The sequence below is a fragment of the Heptranchias perlo genome, chromosome 5, assembly GCF_035084215.1.
Source record: "Heptranchias perlo isolate sHepPer1 chromosome 5, sHepPer1.hap1, whole genome shotgun sequence".
Taxonomy (NCBI): Eukaryota; Metazoa; Chordata; class Chondrichthyes; order Hexanchiformes; family Hexanchidae; genus Heptranchias; species Heptranchias perlo.
The window spans coordinates 91,969,068-91,992,162 of record NC_090329.1 but is presented as its reverse complement, the minus strand read 5'-3'; the positions used below and the strand labels follow the sequence as shown (position 1 = coordinate 91,992,162).

Sequence of the window (23,095 nt, the reverse complement as noted above, 5' to 3'; positions counted from 1 at the left end):
TACCCATCACAGTTCCTGCAGACGTATTGTTCTCTTACATCGTCTTTTAAATGAACACATAACTTCCATTTTGATTGTGATGTTTTAAAACATTTAAATTAAGAAACAGTAAAGCAAAAATAAGAAACCATGGGAAAAATATTTTGTCACAGTCCCATTAGAACCTCTTGTTCAACCTTAGGTCAACTGGACACTAGAATCCTCAAAAAATGAACAAGGCTCTGGATGATACTTTTGGGAGCAACAAAGGCAAAAGACAGCTGAGAGTTGCAAACTGAGTATTAGAAGGGGTAAGAAGACAATAGAAATGTGGATTAACAGAAGCAAGAAGGATTGAAACTTTTTGTCAATTGTATTAGAGGTAGACAGTGTTAACATCAGATAAGTTGTTTGAGAGAGAAATTGAGTAGAAATATTGTAGTGGCTCAGGAAATCACATATAATTAATGTTTTACAATAATGGATCATTTTGACTCAAGAATCTATATAGAGATCAATAAAGCACATCATAAAGAATCTCAAAAACAAAATGGCATTTGGATCAGATGGAATGCACCCTAAATGCTCAAGAAAAAGAGGAAGGAAATAAACAAAAATGTAGTTAATATTTTTAAGATTTCATAAATGAACCTAAGGAGTGGGAGGTAACGCTAATATTTGAAAAAGGGATGAGGCAGGGGTCTGGAAATTATTAATGACTTAGGCTTTCAGTAGGGGAATTGCTTTTATAGGATGCTATTCATATTCATCTATAGAGTGCAGAAACCAAATGGTTTTATAAGCAATAGATCATGTCTTGTGAACATACTGTTATTCTTTAAGGAGGAATCTTTGTCACCTCCAGGTTCGACTATTCTTGGTCAGCTTTCCATCCTCCACCCTCCATAAACATCAGCTCTTCCAAAACTCTGTTACCCGTACCCTATCCCGCATGAAGTCTCACTTGCCCATCACCCCTGTCCTCCATGCCCTCTCCATTCCTATCTCTGTAACCTCCTCCACTGCAACAGTGCCCCACATGCTCTCCGTTCCTCTGACTTTGGCTTCTTGGCATCCCTCCATCCTTTGTCTTTGCTTTCAGCTGCCTAGGCCCCACGCTCTGGAATTCCTCCCTCCATCTTTCTGCCTCCCTCTCCTCCTTTAAGACCCTCCTTTAAAACCACCTATTTGACCAAAACCCCCTCCTAATATCACCTTTTTTGATTCAGCGTCCGATTATTTCCTTACGCCTCTGTGGAGTGTGGTGGAACATTTTTCTATGTTAAAGGTGAGATATAAATGTAAGTTGTTGTATTAAATAAGGACTAGCCAGTGGATGTAATTATTTGGATTTTCAGAAGGCATTTCATAATGTTTTACATGTGAGATTTCCAAAGAAGATTGAGGCTAATGGAATTAATGGAAAATTTGTCAGCTGGATTGAAAGTTACCTTAATAAATATGAAGATGCTGAGGAAATAGGAAAGACTGTAGCGGGATTTTAACACCCAGGCAGAAAGCAAGGGAGAAGCACAGGACCTAGAATCATAGAAAATTTACGGCACAGAAGGAGGCCATTCGGCCCATCGTGTCCGCGTCGGCTGAGAAAGAGCCACCCAGCCTAATCCCACTTTCCCGCATTTGGTCCCTAGCCCTGCACGTCACGGCTCTTCAGGTGCACATCCAGGTATTTTTTAAATGAGTTGAGGGTTTCTGCCTCTACCACCCTCTCAGGCAGTAAGTTCCAGACCCCCACCACCCTCTGGGTGAAAATTTTTTTCCTCATTTCCGCTCTAATCCTTCTACCAATCACTTTAAATCTATGCTCCCTGGTTATTGGCCCCTCCGCTAAGGGAAATAGATCCTTCCTATCCACTCTATCTAGGCCCCTGATCATTTTGCACACCTCAATCAAATCACCTTTCAGCCTCCTCTGTTCCAAGGAAATCAACCCCAGCCTATCCAATCTGTCATCACAGCTAAAATTCTCCAGTCTACACATCTCGCTTAGGTGTCACTGTAGGAGGCCTCGTCAATTTTAACATTTCGTTGGCCAGCTGCATGCCTGAAACAGGCTGTTGCCCTGCAAAGATCGGGCGGCCCGGAGGCCTCCTGTCTGCACTCAGCTAAATCATAGGAGGTGGGGTTTAGGAAGAGTTTTGTGCGTGAGATGTTCCTTGTGGGGCCTGGAGAAGCACTGCTGCTTCAGGATGTCACAGTCTGTAGATGTATGGGTGATGAGTTAGGACAGGTCTTTTATGCTCAAAATGTCTTGTGCAACTCCGAACCTATAAATTCTGCTCACATAGCAGTAGTCAATCTCCATATAACTGCATGTGTACGTGTGCAATGGGAAAATGTTTTAAGGCTTATTTGCCATAAGCATGTTCTTTTGAACTCACTAAAATGAATTTTTCACTTGCCAGAAACAATAACTTGACTTTTAACTGGAAGATGTTGTATGGTCAGATGTTGTATCAGTTATATTAAACTTCACTCATTATTCAAACAGCATTCTTATGCAATATTCAGAATGTGAACTATAATCAAATCTCTGTACAAACGCTTAAGTGTATCCTTTAGGAATACACGATACACCATGACCAGTTAATAAAATCAGAATAAATAATTTTCCATAAGTAATCAAAATACAAATATTTCCATTATTAATTTTGCTTACACTAGGGACAATGAAGTGGGTCAGTCACAGCAGTTATGTGGCTCATGGCACTTGAGTTATGTGTTTCTCCTAAAATGCATATATCTCTGTCACAGTGATAGCTCCCACTTATACTTCCTTTTCCTTTTTAGGGGAAATGAAAATGCAGTGAGGTGGAGTTACAATAGTTAAAGTCCACTGTCATATCTTCCAAAATACAATACAGTGAGCTCGAGAGATGAAAACACTTTACCAGGCCCTGTTCCTTCTAAATATTGGACTACTTTGTAAACCAGGTGAGGATGTATTTGAGTATGGAATTCAATAACTACCCAAACTTGACACTGTAAATTGATAAAGACCTAGATTTTATGAGTATTCTACAACTTTTTTAATTACTTAAATTGCATGGTCTATTCTGAAAGAACGGTCACTTAAAGTTCCATGTTTATCCAAAGTTGTTTTGGAATGATTAATCAATCAGTATTGTACTTTTAGTAGGAAGTATTTCATTGAAAAGGCACCTAAAACAAATTGATTGTGGAACACCACTGATTCTACCAATGATCTTCGTCACAAGTTGTAGATCAATTCTGTGGAAGTTTATAAAAATGCATATTTTAGTCAAAAGGTGCTGGAGAAAAACAACTTTTTAATTTTGGCACCCAGTGTCAGCTTCAAACGCACCCAGTGTCAGTTTCAAACACACCCAGTGTCAGCTTCAAACACACCCAGTGTCAACTTCAAACGCGCCCAGTGTCAACTTCAAACGCGCCCAGTGTCAACTTCAAACGCGCCCAGTGTCAGTGTCAAACGCATCCAGTGTCAGCTTCAATCACACCCAGTGTCAGCGTCAAACACGCCCAGTGTCAGCTTCAAACACACCCAGTGTCAGCTTCAAACACACCCAGTGTCAGCTTCAAACACACCCAGTGTCAGCTTCAAACACACCCAGTGTCAGCTTCAAACGCGCCCAGTGTCAGCTTCAAACGCACCCAGTGTCAGCGTCAAACGCGCCCAGTGTCAGCGTCAAACACGCCCAGTGTCAGCTTCAAACGCGCCCAGTGTCAGCTTCAAATGCACCCAGTGTCAGCTTCAAACACACCCAGTGTCAGCGTCAAACACACCCAGTGTCAGCTTCAAACACACCCAGTGTCAGCGTCAAACGCGCCCAGTGTTAGCGTCAAACACACCCAGTGTCAGCGTCAAACGCGCCCAGTGTCAGCGTCAAACACGCCCAGTGTCAGCTTCAAACACACCCAGTGTCAGCTTCAAACACACCCAGTGTCAGCGTCAAACACACCCAGTGTAAGCGTCAAACGCGCCCAGTGTCAGCTTCAAACGCGCCCAGTGTCAGCTTCAAACGCGCCCAGTGTCAGCTTCAAACGCGCCCAGTGTCAGCTTCAAAAGCGCCCAGTGTCAGTGTCAAACACATCCAGGTCAGGCACAGCATAAACTCGCTCTATTCTGCCCCGATAGCTTGCCTTACCATTACCCTGTTGCTCCAGCCTCAGATGAGGCCCTCCATTCTGCACAACTGTGATTTTGTTTTTTGCACAGGCCGGTTTTGTGGGTTCTCAGAATGAGATTGCCAATTTAATACTAATTTGTTCCAAGCTGAGGGAAGTTCTGTGCTGTTAATGTCACTAGAAATTGGGTTGAGACTGCCCTAACCCATTTCACATGGGAACCCTACAATACCAGAGAGAGGATACTTTTATCCCATTAGTCTGGGTTGGTTTTCAACACAGGTCCCAGTGGTAAAAGGACAGTGTTCTAACCAATTCATCATCCATGCCCCCTCTGACAATCAACTTTGTTGGTGTTGAGGGTTATAGAGGTATAAATAGCATTACTTGCAGGCGCTATGGGAAGGAAGACAGTCTTTTTTACTGTAGAGGATCAATCGGTAGTTGAGAAGGAAGTCCATGGTAGAGTAATCATACATAGAGTCAAGGTGGAACAGACGTGAGGGCCAAATGGCCTTTTTCTTGCTCCAAATTTCCTTAGGTTGAAATTAGTTTTTATACAGGAACATTAGAGATAATTTAATAATCGGTGATGTCTTGTACTGAGCTTTATTTTGAGCTGTGATTGAATAAACTGGATTCTCGATTATGGAAAAAATATTACAAGGTAACCGAGCAGTGACTTTTTTTTGGCTTTTTCATGTTCAATTTGATTTCATATGTTTCATTCACCATGTCACCTCTATCATGGTAATCCACTAAATGCTTAACTCCTGTGGACCATGCTCTAGAGAGGGCAAAGTGCAGTTGACTAGTCAAGGTTGGAAAGTCTATATGTGTATAAAGCCTAGGTGCAATAAAGCTCCTGCTAAAACTATGTAAATAAGGTACATAGATCCACTAAACACTTAGAACCAGTGAGGTGAACATTCTATTAATATTGAAAATTGTTCTAATTTTTTATTTCTCTGGTTACTCCAGTGACACAAAAATTCTACCTGATAATCAAAAATAGGCAAATGTTTGTGCTGTGGAGCTTCAAAACCATTTCCAATTTCTATCATTTGATTGTCTTTTGTCCTGTAGTCGTTACTGTGAAGCTGAGCATCAGTCCAAGAGAGGGCAGCATTGCCGGAGGAACTTGGATCACACTAACCCTGGAAGGTAAAAGTATTCCAGTAAATGAAATAGCTTACGATTGTCATCACACCTAATATAAAGAAGAAATGATTCTAATATGAATGAAATAAAACGTTGCTTGTTTCATTGCATTTTCCTAATGGCATATCAAAACTTTAATATTTTAAAAAAATAGAAATCAGTTTTCTAAATGTGTCATTGGGAAGGAGGGCGGCCATTATGGAAGCAAACAGGTACTTTCAGTAATCAAAGATTGCCGACATTGTGTTTAGTATTTGGTGTTAAGGAGGTGGGGGGAATTAACATGTCAAATAACATCAAATGAGATGAGGACATTTGGCCCATCGAAAGCACCTTGTGACTAGGTAGGTGAGGTTATGGCAGGCAGATTGTATTTGTCACATCCTCTGATTGAACTGGTGCATGGGGGACTCAGCTACTCACTGGATAAACTCACTGAGGTCATGGGGAGGGGGAGACTCATTACCATTTTAATTGATGGGAACAGTGGTTTCATGTTCACAGGTTCCTATTGAAAACCAATACCACTTACAGAAAGAAACAGTAATGCTATGTAAGTTTTCACTATGGTTATAATAAATGTTCCAGTATATTTTTTAACTGGCATAGTTGTCAAAGAGCTAATTAATGTAGAGTTCTTTAATTATCTCTTTGTTTTCTAATCCAGTATAGAACAATTTTCTGCCCTCTTCTACTGAAGCTGTGTCTCATTCAGAGGCACAGCTCCATGAATGCTTTCAGCTCTCTGCCTTCTGTTATTCATTTAGCCAGTGAGTGTCAGCAAGCTATTTGATCACTGGGGTCACGACAGTAAAACCTGATCCTATTTGCACACTTCTTAGCAGTCGTCATTCACTAGTGATCAGAAGTCGTAACCCGAGCTGTTTTTTTCCTCCTAGCTTGGGGGGGTCTGAATCCAAATATAATGCTCCCACTGCTCACCCAGCTGAGATTAGCTAACTCACGCAGACCAGGAACTGCACACGGGACTTTCCCTGACATGTTTGTTACCATCAATGGCAGATAGAAAAAAGCAAGCACAAGCCAATGGTGGCTGCTTAAGAGCTCACATTGTACTGTTATTGGTCAAACACTTTATGGGACTGTAGATTTTTGCTATGCATTAATATGTCACTCAGATCTCTCCTTTACAATAATGTCTACTAAGAATTGATCCTAACAATAGTAGAAACTACTTTCCTGATATTGTGAGGACTCGACTTCCCTTTAGTCCAAGGTTCAGATTTTATTTGTCTCTGTTGATATTGTTGCCTTCTTGCAGATTTGGACTCCATTCAGTCAGATACCAATAACTTTCAGTGGGACCTTTTCCTGGTAAAGCCTTCAGCTCCCAGGATTGGGTGCGACGTCTTCCCAGTTTATTCAAGTTTATCCGTGATAAAATGTCGGACAAGGTACTATGATCATGTCATTGTTTATGTTGCAAAATTTTCACCTGGCTTTAAATGCATAATTTAGAGGATAATTCACTAGATAAGACTGTATTGTGATGTACAGGTGGCAAGGTTGAGTTACACTGCTGATTGCACATTACATTGGCCTTAGCAACAAAGAAGCCCTGTGCATGCATTTATATATAGGTGGGCAGAGCTCTAATCCCCAGGGGGCTCATTTTTAGTGTTGGGTGAGGGTAGATGAGAGCATCCGTTTTACTCATAACATTAGAAATAAATTTAGTGGAACACCTGAGCACTTTTACAATGGTGAGGCGGGGGGCGGGGGGCGGTGGGTTCTGTGGAAGGCTGGAGTTTTAGCGTCCTGGGTGTGAAACCAAAATGGTGTCAGACTACTTGCAAAAGGTCAACTTATATCTCTTGCTTTAGGGCACTTGGAAGACAGATTCCTGAGCTATACTGTCACTTTTGTGTCGATGTATATCCAAAATACTTTGCACGGATGCAAAGGTGGCAATATAACTGCAGCCTGACTGAGCACTTATTGATACAGTCAAATGTTGATCAAATCGCATCCATTAAAAGCACAGATTCCTTTACAATGATAAAAGTTCAATCTTTTTTCTGTGATGCTTTTTGGAGCCATAATGTGACAAAAGCAACCACGCTACATATTGCTTTAATCAAGTTTCTTCTCGTTCCCCAGTAATACCAAACTTTTATTGTATAAATGTTCACAAACTAATTTCATATCCTCAATATGTTAAATATTTATATTTTGAAAACCTTAAATTTTATTCTCATGGATTTTTATTAATGTGTTGCCATTTCTTCATTGTTGCTGGGTCAAGATCCTGGAATTCTGTGCCTTACACCATTGTGGGAGCACCATCACCACAAGAACTGTAGCAGTTCAAGGAGTATCAGGGCAACTAGGGATGGGCAATAAATGTGGCCTTTCCAGCATTACCCACATCTTGAGAACAAATAACCTGAATAATGTGTTACCTATCACTAATCTTCCACCAAATAAATCCCTGATTGCTGTGTCTCTCCTGTGAAGTAACCAAATATTCTCAGTAGGTATTTCTTATTTGTAACTTCACCCCTTGTGTAGATCAAAGTTAATTCTGTGAATAACAAGGTTTAATTTTATTGCAGGCCATCATGGCAAGAAGGGCTGTACAACATGGAACTAATTGTTGGTGGACAGATGGTTAACTATACAGGAGGGACAAGATGTACGTTTCAGGTACAAATTGAGAAAGCTCTCTTATTCCTTAGCTGGGTTATTACTGGAGTGTCAATATATTCTGTGTCACTGTCCTTTTCACACCCTATCATAAGCACTTCTCAGGTTACAATGATCATTGGAATGCAAATGCTCCCCTATTTATACCTTATGAACCATAATGGAATTAGGAACATCAGAATTGTTAGATGAAAAAAGACCAAGGTCCATCTAGTTCGCCTTCTACCATCCTGGTAGTCACATGATACAGCCATAATGGAGTTGTTGACGAATCATAGCAATCAATCTCTATCAATTAATCTACAACAGACCCAGACATGAGGCGAGGAAAATCACCAGTGCTGGAGAGCTTTGTGAACTATAGATCCAAATTCACCTGTTCCTCCCAAGCATGCTACACTTACCATATGTCATGTCTCTAATTACTCATACACTGTATCCCAAAATAGTATTTTCAAAAAAAAATTACTAAAAATTGGATCCTGAATGGCAGCTGACTGCTTTGGCTGTTTAACAGGCTGAATAAGGAAGTAATCCTACACCACCTGTAGAAATGTGCACTCTTTGATTTTCGCTCTGCTGTTTTCCCAGTCAATTGTAAACAATTTTACAACACCAAGTTATAGTCCAGCAATTTTATTTTAAATTCACAATTCACAAATTGCTGGACTATAACTTGGTGTTGTAAAATTGTTTACAATTGTCAACCCCAGTCCATCACCGGCATCTCCACATCATGATTCCCAGTCAATGGTTGGGATTTTCTGCTCCTGTGCTCGCCAGCCTGTGATTTTCTGTCCACTAAAATGAATGGGTACAAAACAGTGGACCAGTGAGTGCAGAAGCAGAAAACCACAGCTAATATCTGAGCAATTGAAATTCGCCTATGATTAATGTCCTGGCATTTTTCCAGGCCTTCAGCAGAAACATTTCCATGTTTACTAACCTCCCCTGTCCAGGAGGTCTATAATAATAACTAATAATTACCTTTTTTCCTTTACTATCCTTGACCTCAATCTACATTGCATCATTTGGATTAGCCAAGGCACTTATATTAATTCTATATATGTCCTCTCTAGTCCATATTGCCACTTTTCCACCTGCTTTGTTAAATCTTCTTCAATCTATTGGCTCTATACGCTAGACTTTTTGGGCTGGATTTCCCTCCATGACAGCTCCTAATTCTGCCAACTTGTTTTGCGTGACTCTGTCATCTGTATAAAAAAATACTTAACTTTTCCTTTTCTATTTTATTATTAATCCCCACTCATTTTTGCACTTTATTGTTTTTTTCCTTTACAGCATTTGCTTGTAAGTGTTTTCCTTCGTAGCCTAGCACCCCTAACTTTGCACTAATATAAAACGTTCTCTAGGTAATGCTGTATCGCCTCAGGAAGGGAGGGGAGGGGAGGGTAAGGGCAGGAGTGGGGGTTGTTTGTTCACTTATAGAACGTCTCTGGCTGGAATAAATCCTTTAATGTGGTATTAAGAAGCTAACCTCTTGAACAATATACCTTATACACAATATTCATGTCAGGTAAACTTGATCCTAAACTGTATGAATTTCATTTCATCCCACTTGCTGAAGCAAGGTCATGCGTCCTTTTCATTTAGGATTCACAACTATTAGAAAATATAAAATACATGAACCCATGGAGATCTCAAAGTAGTGTGACTTATTGCACGGGTGTCCAAACTGCGCCATCCCTCTAGGACCTAGCAATCTTTCCTCAAAGTACAGGCAACTCAGCACTTAAAAGGGCTAATTGCATGATCCCAAGCTACCAGCAAGGAAAGCACAATCAGGACCTGCGCTCACTGTGAGCGTGACTTCCATCTAAGAGTGTGGAATAAGCTCTATATTTCTTATTTGCTGATTTGTCATGTTGAATTTGGGGGCCTGAAGTGTTGGAAAGCGGTGTCCTTTGTGCTGTTGCATCATTGGTTAATAAATACACCAAGATCTGTTAGTATCAGTAACTTGAGATCATAGAAAGGTTACAGCACGGAAGGAGGCCATTTGGCCCGTCGAGTCCGTGCCGGCTCTCTGCAAGAGCAATCCAGCTAGTCCCACTCCCCCGCCCTTTTCGCGTTGCCCAGCAAATTTTTTCCCTTCAAGTACTTATTCAGTTCCCTTTTGAAGGCCATGATTGAATCTGCCTCCACCACTCCCTCAGGCAGTGCATTCCAGATCATAACCACTCACTGTGTAAAAAAGCGTTTCCTCATGTCATAAAAACATAAAAGATAGGAGCAGGAGTAGGCCATTTGGCCCTTCGAGCCTGCTCCGCCATTCAATGAGATCATGGCTGATCTGATTCTGGCCTCAACTCCACTTTCCCGCCTGTTCCCCATATCCTTTGACTCCCTTGCTGATCAAAAATTTGTCTAATTCAGCCTTGAATATATTCAATGACTCAGCCTCCACTGCTCTTTGGGGCAAAGAATTCCAAAGGTTCACAACCCCCTGAGAGAAGAAATTTCTCCTCATCTCTGTCTTAAATGGGCGACCCCTTATTCTGAGACTATGCTCCCTAGTTCTAGATTCCCCTATGAGGGGAAACATCCTCTCAGCATTTACCCTGTCAAGCCCCCTCAGTATCTTATATGTTTCAATAAGATCTCCTCTCATTCTTCTAAACTCCAGTGAGTATAGACCCAACCTGTTCAATCTTTCCTCATAAGAAAACCCTTCCATACCTGAAATCAACCTAGTGAACCTTCTCTGAACCACCTCCAATGCAAGTATATCCTTCCTTAAATAAGGGGACCAAAACTGTACACAGTACTTTAGGTGTGGTCTCACCAGCACCCTGTACAGTTGTATCAAGACTTCCCTGCCTCTATACTCCATCCCCCTTGAAATAAAGGCCAATATTCCATTTGCGTTCCCAATTACCTGCTGCACCTGTATGCTAACATTATGTGTTTCACGTATGAGGACACCCAAATCCCTCTGTACTGCAGCATTCTGGAGTCTTTCTCCATTTACATAATATTTTGCTTTTTTATTCTTCCTACCAAAGTGCGTGACTTCACATTTTCCCACATTATACTCCATCTGCCAAATTTTTGCCCATTCGCTTAACCTGTCAATATCCCTTTGCAGACACTTTGGGGTCGATTTTAAGATGGCCGAGTGGGTGCATTGGGGGAGGGGGATGGCTCGTAAAATCTGGAAATCCCGAAGTGGGTCCGGAGACGGCTCCAATCCGCCCACTTATGGGTTCCCCAGTGACGCGTTCGGGTGTGCGCGCAGCTCCCGCATGCGGGACTCCCACCGGCAATTAAAGCCGGCGAGATGACAATTTAAATACTTACTTACCTAGTTGAGGTCCTTGACAGACCTCTTTGACAGGAGATTTTGGCAGGGGTGGAATTTTCAAGTCTTCTCAGGCTGTGGGAAACACTCCCTGTTTAAGCAGACATGTTTCAGCCAGCAGCCAGTGGGAGATACAAAGGATTTTTTGACAGTTGGGGGGAATACCTCATTTATTGCAGAAGGGCGCTATGTCACTTCAGACAAAGTTTTGGCTGCAATACCTTTGTCTTTACACTCAAAATGATTAATTTATACCCTCAGCTCTGCTGTGCAAACACATTTCCCTACTTTGCGGACCCCCTCAAACTCACACCGTCAGGATGGGGTGGGGGGCGCCATGGCTGCATTCATCACTTCATCCGAGGACGAGCAACATCGCCAGGCACGCCGTCCACCTCCACCACATGGAGCTCCACAACACAGTGCTGCGCCACAGGCACCTGCACAAAATAGTTGTGTAACTACACATACACCCACTGTAGGGTGACCCAATGGGTGGCATCAAGTGTGGGTGTTCATGGAGAACCTCATGAAAGGGACTTATTGCACAAGCCAGTCAAGAATAGCCAAGACGTGGCAGTAGTGGTGACAATATAATATTTAATGTGAGTTGAACCAAAATCAAATATAAATAGAAAACTTGACAAACCGTCAAACAACCTTGTGCATCCCCTTTGTGCTCACAAAACCTTTGCCTCACGCTTCCTACTACTCATATATGATGCATCCCCTGTGGCTGCAGCAGAGGTAGTGGCAGGTTGGGTGAGGGTGACCGTGAAAGAGATCCATCAGAGAGTGAGATTGTATGAGGATTGGGTTGAGTGGTAGTGGTGGGATGAGTACTGGGGAGGTGAGTAAGTGCAGGTTAGTTGAGGATGAGGTGTGAGTGGGTGTGAGGAGTGATGTGATAGATTACAGGATCATGTGAGTGATGTGAGTGTTGGCAGTGCAGAAGGAGTTGTGGGGTGGGGGGCGGTGATGTGGAAGATGGAGTGTAGGGGAATGAGTAAGTGTACTCACTTTGGCTGACCTACTTAGGTCATTGAAGCACTTTCTGCACTGTATCCAGGTGCGGGATATGTTGCTGGTGCTGCTGACCTCCTCTGCCACCTCAAGCCAGGCCTTCTTGGTGGCAGAGGCAGGCCACTTCCTCCCATCCGCCGGGGAGAAGATCTCTGTCCTCCCTCTCCTCCTCACCCCATTCAGTAAGACCTGGAGTGAGTCATCATTAAACCTGGGAGCAGCCTTTCCCCTGGGCTGCTCCAGGGTGTAATTTTGGCTGTTTACTGCAGGAGCAGCATTGGAGGACTGCCCCTTTAAATAGGGCTCCTCCAGCTGACAGCCTGTGATGCGGGTGCACAGTCCGCCTACTGCGCAGGTTTCCAACGGGAAACCCGGAAGCCAAGGTAAGTGGCTTCAATTTACTTGCGATCACACGGGTTACCCACGCGCCCTGTTGACCCCCCCCCCCGCTGCCAACCCGCCTCCCTGGTAATATCGGGGCCCTTGTGTCCTCCTCACAACTTACTTTTCCACCTATCTTTGTATCATCAGCAAATTTGGCCATAGTACACTCGCTTCCTTCATCCAAGTCATTGATATAGATCGTAAATAGTTGAGGCCCCAGCACTGATCCCTGCGGCATCCCACTAGTTACAGATTGCCATCCTGAAAATGACTCCTTTATCTTGACTCTCTGTTTTCTGTTAGTTCGTCAATCCTCTCTCCATGCTAATATATTACTTCCAAAACCATGAGCTCTTACCTTGTGCAGTAACCTTTTATGTGGCACCTTATCGAATGCCTTTTGGAACTCTAAATATACTGCATCCACCCTGCCCGTTACTTCCTCGAAGAACTCTAATAACTTTGTCAAACACGATTCATAAAACCATATTTACTCTCCTTGATTGTATTATGAGTCTCTAAATGTCCTACTACTACTTCCTTAATAATCGATTCTAGCATTTTCTCAATGACAGATGATAGGCTAATTGGCCTATAGTTACCTGCTTTCTGTCTCTCTGCTTTCTTGAATAGGAGTGTTACATTTGCAGTTTTCTAATCCACTGGGACCTTTCCAGAATCTAGTGAATTTTGGAAGATTACAACCAACGCATCCACTATCTCTGTAGCCTCTTCCTTTAAGACCCTCTGATGCAAGCCATCGGGTTCAGGGGACTTGTCAGCCTGAAGACCCATTAGTTTACCTAGTACTTTTTCCTCTAGTGAGTTTTTAGATCCTCCCTCCCCTTTGCCCCTTGATTATCTACTATTATTGGTATGCTTTTAGTGTCTTCTACTGTGAAGACAGATACAAAATATTTGTTCAATGCCTCTGCCATTTCCTTGTTTTCCATTATTATTTCCCTAGTCTCATCCTCTGAGGGACTTATACTTACTTTAGCTACTCTCTTCCTTTTTAAATACTTGTTAAAGATTTTACTGTCAGTTTTTATATTTCTTGCTAGTTTACTCTCATAAATTATGTTCTCCCTTTTTATTTTTTTTAGTCCTCCTTTGCTGGTTTCTAAAGTTTTCCCAATCTTTGGGCTTACCAGTAATCTTTGCCATGTAGTATTCTTTGTTTTTTTTCGTTAATGGGATGTGGGTGTCGCTGGCAAGGCCAGCATTTATTGCCCATTCTTAATTGCCCTTGAGAATGTGGTGGTGAGCTGCCTTCTTGAACCGCTGCAGTCCGTGTGGTAAAGGTTCTCCCACAGTGTTGTTAGGTTGGGAGTTCCAGGATTTTGACCCAGCAACGATGATGGAACGGCGATATATTTCCAAGTCGGGATGGTGTGTGACTTGGAGGGGAACGTGCAGGTGGATTTGTTCCCATGTGCCTGCTGCCCTTGTTCTTCTAGGTGGCAGAGGTTGTGGGTTTGGGAGTTTTTAACTTGAAACCATCCTTAACTTCCTTAGTTAGCCATGGTTGGTAGACACTTCTCGTGGAGTCTTTCCTCCCTACTGGAATATATTTTTGTTGAGAGTCATGAAATATCTTTCTAAATGTCTGCAACTGCTTATCCACCATCATACCTTCTAATCTGTTTTCCCAGCCCACTTTAGCCAACGCTGTCCTCATGCCTTTGTAATTGCCCTTATTTAGGTTTAATATAGTAGCTTCAGGTCCAAGATCTTCACTCTCAAAATGGATGTGAAATTCTATCATAATATGATCACTGTTTCCTAAGGAATCCTTTACTTTGAGGTCATTAATTAATTCTGTCTCATTACCCATTACCAGATCTAAAATGGCCTCTTCCCTGGTTGGTTCGCTTTTGGTTCTTTTGCCAATCACCTTAAATTTATGTCCTCTGGTTCTTGACCCTTCTGCCAATGGGAACAGTTTCTCTTTATTTACTTCATCTGGATCCTTCATGATTTTGAATACCTCTATCAAATCTCCTCTTAAACTTCTCTGCTCTAAGGAGAACAACCCAGCTTCTCCAGTCTATCCAAGTAACTGAAGTCCTTCATCCCTGGAACCATTCTAGTAAACCTCTTCTGCACCCTCTCTAAGGCCCTCACATCCTTCCTAAAGTGCGATGCCCAGAATTGGACACAATACTCCATTTGTGACCGAACCAGTGTTTTATAAAGGTTAATCATGACTTCCTTGCTTTTGTACTCTGTGCCTCTATTTATAAAGCCCAGGATCCCGTGTGCTTTTTTAACCGTTTTCTCAACCTGCCTTGCCACCTTCAACGATTTGTGCTCAGAAACCCTCAGATCTCTCTGTTCCTGAACCCCTTTTAGAATTGTACCCTTTAGCTTATATTGCCTATCTTCATTCTTTCTATCAAAATGTATCACTTCGCACTTTTCTGTTTTAAATTTCATCTGCCCACGGGCCTGCCCATTCCATCAGCCTGTCTATGTCCTCTTGAAGTCTATCACTATCCTCCTCACTGTTCACTACACTTCCAAGTTTTATGTCATCTGCAAATTTTGAAATTGTGCCCTGTATATCCAAGTCCAAGTCATTAATATATATCACAAAAGCAGTGGTCCCAGCACCGACCCCTGGGGAACACCACTGTACATCTCCCTCCAATCCGAAAAACAACCATTCACCGCAACTCTCTGTTTCCTGTCACTTAGCTAATTTTGTATCCATGTCGCCACTGCCCCTTTTATTCCATGGGCTTCAACTTTGATGACAAGCCTATTATCAAACGCCTTTTGGAAGTTCATATACATCACCTCAACAGCATTGCCCGCATCAACCCTTTCTGTTACCACCTCAAAAAGTTCAATCAAGTTAGTTAAACACGATTTGCCTTTAACAAATCTGTGCTGGCTTTCCTTAATTAATCCACACTTATCCAAGTGACTGTTAATTTTGTCCCAGATTATCAAAAGTTTCCCCACCACTGAGGTTAAACTGACTGGTCTATAGTTCCTGGGTTTATCCTTACACCCTGTTTTGAACAAGGGTGTAACATTTGCAATTCTCCAGTCCTCTGGCACCACCGTCGTATCTAAGGATGTTTGGAAGATTATAGCCAGAACCTCCACAATTTTCATCCTTACTTCCCTCAGCAACCTAGGATGCATCCCATCCGGATCGGGTGATTTAGCTACTTTAAGTACAGATTGCCTTTCTAGTAGCTCCTTTTTTTCAATTTTTAGTCCTTTCAGTATCTCAACTACCTCTTTTTTTACTGTGACTTTGGCAGCATCTTCTTCCTTGGTAAAGACAGATGCAAAGTACTCATTTACTACCTCAGCCATGTCCTCTGCCCCCATGCGTAGATCTCCTTTTTAGTCCGTAATCGATCCCACCCCTCCTTTTACTATCTGTTTACTGTTTATATGCCTATAGAAGACTTTTGGATTCCCTTTTATGTTATTTGCCATTCTATTCTCATACTCTCTCTTTGCCCCTCTTATTTCCTTTTTCACTTCTCCTCTGTACTTTCTATATTCAGCCTGGTTCTCACTTGTATTATCAACCTGACCCCTTTTTTCTGCTTCACCTTACTCTCTATCCCTTTTGTCATCCAGGAAGCTCTGGCTTTGGCTGCTCCACCTTTCCCCCTCATGGGAATATACCTAGACTGTATCTGTACCACCTCCTCTTTAAAGGCTGCCCGTTGTTTGATTACAGTTTTGCCTGCCTATCCCAGTCTATATTGGGGTACTTGAAGTTCCTCATTATCTCTACTCTATAGCTCTTGCACCTCTCTGTAATTTCCCTGCAGATTTGTTCTTCTATATCCTTCCCATTATTTGGTGGCCTACAGAATGTACCCAGTAGTGTAATGGCACATTTATTGTTTCTTAACTCTAACCAAATAGATTCTGTCCTTGACCCCTCCAGGACATCCTCTTTGTCCAGCACTGCAATATTCTCCTTATTCAATACTGCCATCCCAACCCCCTCCTTTCTTTCCTTCCCTATCTTTCTTATATTCTTAAATGAGATATATGCAAATTAATGGATTTAAATTTGATATGTGGCCCCGAGGCTCTATGGTATGCACAATTGCGGCCCACAAGGACAAAATACTTGAACAAACTTGACTTATAAATACTCTTGTCATATTTTGCTGTGACTTGGTTTGGTAATTCTTGCTTGTCTGGAAGCCCCAGAGTTTCCTATAAAGCTGTATCACATCGGTAAATTTTCCTGATTTCTCTCGGGGTGAAGTCACAGTCAGAATCAATCTAAGTCCTTGTTGTGACATGCATAGTTGAGGGCTGGTGGATTAATAACAAAAGTATGAGCCCCAATAATTTCTGCAGTGTTAGTCGGAGGCTGATTTTCCTGGCTCCCTTCTGCCAAGGTGGGCCAGGGGCAGTGTAGCTAAAGTGCTGGCTACCTTGCTGGGCCTAGGATTGGAAAACTGGGGAGGAAATTGAAGCCAACCTCAGGACCTGTTAACTGCTGCTGGAGATCAGCTGGTCTGAGGGGGAGGGGTTCCTGTTGCAAGCTGAGTGCCATCTTCATGATTTGCCCCTGTGCGTGGGCCATAGCTGCCAAAAAGATTGAGGCTGAAGGGCTGGGGACATTCTCTCCTACCTTATATGCATTGATGAGGTGGGGCCGTGCCTATTTCAGGTGCGGGCCCAGTTCCATCCTGCTGGAGAAGCCCCAAAAATCCTGGGGAAAATTAAAGGGGGTGGAGGCTCGGCATGATGTGGCTCCATCCTATTTTTCCTGACCTTTGCGTCTGGGGAGTGGGCATTCCCCAGGGGAGAAACTTAGGAAATCAGCCCTGTTATTTGGAAATATGTTAACAGATTTTGTTAAACCTAATGCAAAGAGGAAACTATCAGCCTCAATGCTTTGAAAGCACATCTTCACAACAATGTTTTCATAAAGATCTCAGTGATAGAATGAAAAAAATACATATTTAGGCTCTGTATGAAATAAACACATTTATTAAATGTTCACTGGTATTTCTTTTCTGTTCAGTTTACATCAAGGAACATGCCAGTTATTTACCAAGTAAATCCTCCTTCTGGAATACCAGGTATAGTAGAAAATGCCAGAGTAGTGTAAACACGAGTGAGGCACGATTTTAGTGAGAGTTTGAACATTTTAGTCATTTTAATTACACTGCTGAACAGATGTAATAAAAACATTTGAATCAGTACTGCGGTGTGAAGAATTAGTGTAAAGTAAAGTTTTTGACCATGCCTTTGACATTTCAACACTGGTGTCAGTTATACGAATGAAAACATTCAAAACACTGCTGTGAATTGTAATATGGAATTAAAGGGGAAGTTTATTCATCTGAATTGTCACATATCCTAAAATATTTGTAAAGAGAGATACCAGGACACTGTTCATGTGTTTTATCCTTTCAAGCTGTTGTTCGGAGGCATCTACAGAGTGTCCATTTTCTACAGGATCCTGTAAGGAAAGGGTTAATTCTTTATATTAACTTTTAGCTTTTGCTTGTTAAGTGAGTGTCAATGTTCAGTGGGAATTAAAAGTTACCAGACAAAGACTTTAGTTGATAAGCTACAAGCTTTCTTTGTCCTAGCCCCATAGATAGCTGTCCTCCTAGGGTTTAACTCCTCCAAGGACACATCTGCGCAAGGCAAATGATAACTCGCCTGTAGGAGAGTCTTGGGCCCCTATTACTGTCTTCAGTTGAATGATTTGATTGACAACTCAGTCATTATAAAGCCTTGATAAGGTGCACGAGAGGCCTTCTTGTTAAAACTGAAATTAATTAAGTGAATAATGGGATGAGGTAATTGTTCCATAACTTATGAATCCGCACTGGAGAAAAAATATATAAAGAAGGGTGTTAGATTTTTCAGAATGTGACAAGGCCTGGCCAGCTGTTCCCCTCCAGCTCGAGAACTGTAACGTGTGAATTCTCTGGTAAATCATATTATCATAAGTGTGATCTTAAGCATACAATGATAACTGTTATTACTTAATTCCTATGAAAGCCAGTAAATGACTTTTAACCCTGTTATCTTATGGAATAACTTATTAATTTATAAGTAAGAAAATCCATTCCTTAAAAATCCCGTCTGCAGTAACATCATAAACTGGGCATGTTGCCCACTGTCAGCTATCCCTATTCATGTCAGTGGCGAGAGGATTCTAAACAAAATGGCTGCTCTGAGGCTACCTCTGACCAGCAACTGAAGGCATAAAATACAAGGAACAAGGGAAGAAGGAATGCATCAGCAAATAATCCTTTACAGTAGATTGCATTTCAGTAGAGTACGCTGTCCTATGCATGGTGCTATCTAACAAAGTTAGGAGCTGGATCTTATTATCACCTAGTCTTTAGAGCTATTAGTCATTATTTTACGCATACATAATGATACAGGTATTTTGTAAATAGCCATTAGACATGCTGTATAGGATAATTTTTATTAATCCTTTCCAGTTAAATCAATCTTATATTTTATCACCCTCCCCACTGCTCCAAAAATACTTGTTTTCTTAAAAAATTGTAAATTGTAGTTTTAAAACAAGAAAAATTTAAATTTCTTTGGGAGCCCACCGTAGATTACGAGTCACCAACTGGCCCCTGGTTGCTTTAGAGGTGGGGGGATTGTCACAGCCTCTGCTGAAGTCGGCACTTATTCTATTGATTCCTTCAAGGAGGAAAAAGCTTCTCCGATGCTGTCGTAAATCAGGGCTGTAGACTCCAGAGTCACAGCTATCAGTTGCTGCACATGCTCAGATACTGATCTTGGAACCTTCATGTAGGTATGATGTGCCTTGAACGTCCTTCTTTTCAGAATAGTACCCATGAGTTCTGGGCCCTGCAACCATGAATGAAGGAAAGGAGGGGGTGGGGGGGGGGATGGGCAGGGGGTAGGCACTAAGAATTTCTGCCTAGCTGAATCTCTTGATGGGGATCCTTAACACTAATAACCATAATTAAATACTGTTTTCCACAGGAACAATGCTCCAGGTTTATGGATGGATCTATACAAGAAGATTTGAAACTTATGAGTTCAATGTGGAGCAGATTGATGGGTAATTTAATATTATTTTAATTCCATCTCCTTCTTTGTTTTCTCCCTGAGTTTTGCCCGTCAAATGCGAGAGCAGAGAAAGTACTCAGATTTATGACACTAATGCCTCTCTGTGTTTGCTTGAGAGGATGCACACAGAGTACAGGGTGGAATGATGCACATCATGGGGGAAAAAAAAAATTGGATAGGGCCTGTTTTTGGGCGGGGGTAGCGCGATCTGCTATTACCTCGTGCCCAGTGACCCCTGCACAGGCAGGACGAAACTTTCATCAGGCCTGAGGACATACTTGTAATCTGCGTTGGAAATCAGCGTTGAACGTGGATTCCACGCAATTCGCACTTTCCACCAGCAGGGGGAAGCTCCAATCTCTTAATGGCAGGCTGTCTGTTACAAATCTCTTAAAGGTAGCTGGTACTTGTCATTTGCTGAAAATAACAGTCTGCTGTCAGCTTGGAGTCCGAATGGAGATCAGACATTGCACACATAATACACAGATGCAGGTCCCATCCCTATATTTACACACTGATGAGTTATGTCAAAACATTGAATAAAGGTTGCGCACTACTAAATCCCACATCCTCCAATCTGCACGCCAGACCTCACCAATCTGTCGATCTGAGTTTGTACCAGACCTGTGAGAGATCGTGCACCAAAGTTCTCTGCTGATGCACTAGAGGCCTTGGTGCAAGAGATGGACAGAAGGAGGGGCATCCTACATCCGCGGGGGTGGGGGGGGGGTGTGGCAAGAGGCCCCCCAGACATATGCACAAAAGGCAATGGGATGCAGCAGGGGATGAACTGAATGTCAGGCGCACAGCATCATGAACATGGATGCAGTACAGGAAGAAGTTCAATGCTTTGACACGAGTGGGCAAGGTGAGTGAGGTCAACTGTCAAGTGGCATCTCCTACCAACTGCACCACTAGCCACATCCACTGCTCCACGCACTACACCCCCATCACTCACATACCAACAAACTATTTCCATCAGTACTCAACTCTTCCAATCAGATGCTTCCTCTCACCCTTACACATTACCACTGTTGCAAGCCGCCCACCCACAATTCACAGGCCACACACACTGGCAGCTGTTCAACCATGACAGGCACATCACCCAGACACACGTCTCACTTTCTTGCAGGAGAAGGTGGCGCATATCAGGAGGCAGAAAATGGCAGTGGCATTTAGCCCCTTGAACCTGTTCCGCCATTCAGTGAGATCATGGTTGACCTGTGATCTAACTCCATATACCCGCCTTAGCCCCATATCCCTTAATACCCTTGGTTCACAGATATCTATCAATTTCAGAATTAGAATTCACAATTGAGCTAGCATCAACTGCCGTTTACAGAAGAACGTTCCAAACTTCTCCCAACCTTGGCGTGTAGAAGCATTTCCTAACTTCGCTCCTGCACGTCCTGGCTCTAAATGTTAGGCTATGTCCCCTAGACCTAGTATTCAAGTATAGGAGACCTCCAAAAACAGTTACAAATGTCCCGGCAGCCAGAAGCAATAATCCAGCCACTAACCTGTAAATCCTGCATGGTCCCTTTAAATAGTGCTGGTGGGGGGTCCTCCAGGCACTCTAAGACACGATCAGATGGTCGGGGTTAAGACTGTGCGTTGAATTGAGCGTTAAGTCCCAAAATGGTGTCTATCACTTTAAATCAGCGTTGCACACTGATTGAAGCCATTTTCTCCTTTCTTTACATGCTTCCGGCTTTCGTTATCTGCGCCTGCGCTATCTCCTATACCAAGATGGCGGCCGGCGCACATCATGCTGGAAACGTGAATGCCCAGTCAAGACGCCATTTTGGCACTTCGGGAGGCTACATAGCGCCGAAACAACGGGCGTTACACGGCCCAATTTAGCACCCCATATTTCCTTCCATTAAAGTGACTTGGCTGAAAGCTGACAAAATTCATTTCAACTGTGGCTGGTGGACTAGCTGTCATATTTGGGTTTGGCTTGAAATCACAACAGTGGGTCTAATTACATTTAATATATTGCGTTTCCCCCCAGCAAATTCCACTCTTGCATACATTCTTTAGCTCAATAATGGTGCATTGGCCTTCCATGGGAATTTGCTATTCCCATGGGGAAACCACCAGACGAATTTCTAGCCGTTATCCTGATTATCCTAGTTATCCTGAACCACTCTTCCATGCCTAGCAATTAGTTTAAGAATGATGTTGCCACAGGCCTGTTGTTTTGCAGCCCTCTTGGTTGAAGCATAGTCTGTGGTGTTAACCATAGTGCTGGACACCCCAAACAATTGTAGGGCTGCATTCTGTATTTAGATGATTGTGCTTCAAATAAAAGAAAACTGTTTCTAATAACTGATATCTATCTTTCAGGCCCATCATTCTAGAATCACAGAGAGATGCACTAAAAACTGTCTGCTCATTTGTAAATAAAAAAAGCAAGATTGTGTAAGTAACCAACATGTTTGCTATAGAATGCCTGACTGCCATATCTCCTTATGGAGTACTGTGGCTTTTCAAAGTAAATCCTTTCCTGTTTATATTTAAATGATTTTTTCCATAATAAAACATATAAAATACAAGCAGGAGGAACATATTGTAAAACATACAAAAATTCATACTGTGTGTACGACTAAAATTTAAAAGATAAGGAGGTATAATTTTCTGGTGGTCGCTAATGTTAGTGATAAAGCTAGTGCAAGTGTAAAATGGGTTTCCCTTAAAATATACCTGCAAGTGTAAGTGCAGTATTATCCCCCTCATTTATTAGCTTGCCTTACCTCCTTGATAAAAATGCAAATATTGAAAAAGTATTAGATGGACAACTTCCAGACTGAGGCGGACATCACTGTGTACAAAAGCTAAGTGAGATGTTGGGCGATATCTCATGATCACTGTGGCCTCCTGGAATTCCTTTTGATCGCCTTCATTTGCTTATGTTCATATGTAAAATAAGGACAATTTTATTTTAAAGAATATGTAGAAACTGGGCAAGAAACGCCTCCTCCATTATTCGGACTGAGAAAAAAACGATCAGAATATTCTGGGCTAAACGCTCATAATTTTCCTGTGCCAGTGCTACATTGACTATGAAAATTTCTGCAGTACACAGGCACATCAGAAAATGGGTGTCTAGTTTTACCTAAAGTGCTTTGAATTAGCTCCTCTTGGTGGATTGTGTGCAGGTGGAAAGGAAGGAATGAGCAACCTGGAGGTATTGCAAACTCTGCTGCATATGTTGCATCTTAATGACTTTGGGTGTGATTTATGCAATGATGTGGGCTACCTTTTGCTCTCAACCGCAACTTGCATAATCGGTTTCTTTCTTGGACACACGAATCTCCATCAAAGACGGGCACCTCAGCACCTCACTCTACCGCAAGCCCA

General features: G+C 42.3%; 1 protein-coding gene and 1 long non-coding RNA gene across 2 annotated transcripts in view; one reads left to right on the top strand and one right to left on the bottom strand.

Moving 5' to 3' along the window:
* The window catches only part of LOC137321923 (fibrocystin-like), a 440,431-nt gene that overhangs the window by 14,007 nt on the left and 403,329 nt on the right, over positions 1-23,095 (top strand). The window contains exons 2-8 of the mRNA XM_067984789.1: positions 2,791-2,934; positions 5,194-5,271; positions 6,551-6,683; positions 7,845-7,935; positions 17,685-17,742; positions 19,646-19,724; positions 22,082-22,156. Coding sequence (XP_067840890.1) covers positions 2,877-2,934; positions 5,194-5,271; positions 6,551-6,683; positions 7,845-7,935; positions 17,685-17,742; positions 19,646-19,724; positions 22,082-22,156 — 572 coding nt within the window. The 5' untranslated portion in view covers positions 2,791-2,876. The remainder of the gene's footprint in view (positions 1-2,790; positions 2,935-5,193; positions 5,272-6,550; positions 6,684-7,844; positions 7,936-17,684; positions 17,743-19,645; positions 19,725-22,081; positions 22,157-23,095) is intronic.
* The window catches only part of LOC137321924 (uncharacterized), a 55,042-nt gene that overhangs the window by 15,064 nt on the left and 16,883 nt on the right, over positions 1-23,095 (bottom strand). Inside the window, exon 2 of the long non-coding RNA XR_010962925.1 lies at positions 5,106-5,264. This is a non-coding gene — a long non-coding RNA (uncharacterized lncRNA). The remainder of the gene's footprint in view (positions 1-5,105; positions 5,265-23,095) is intronic.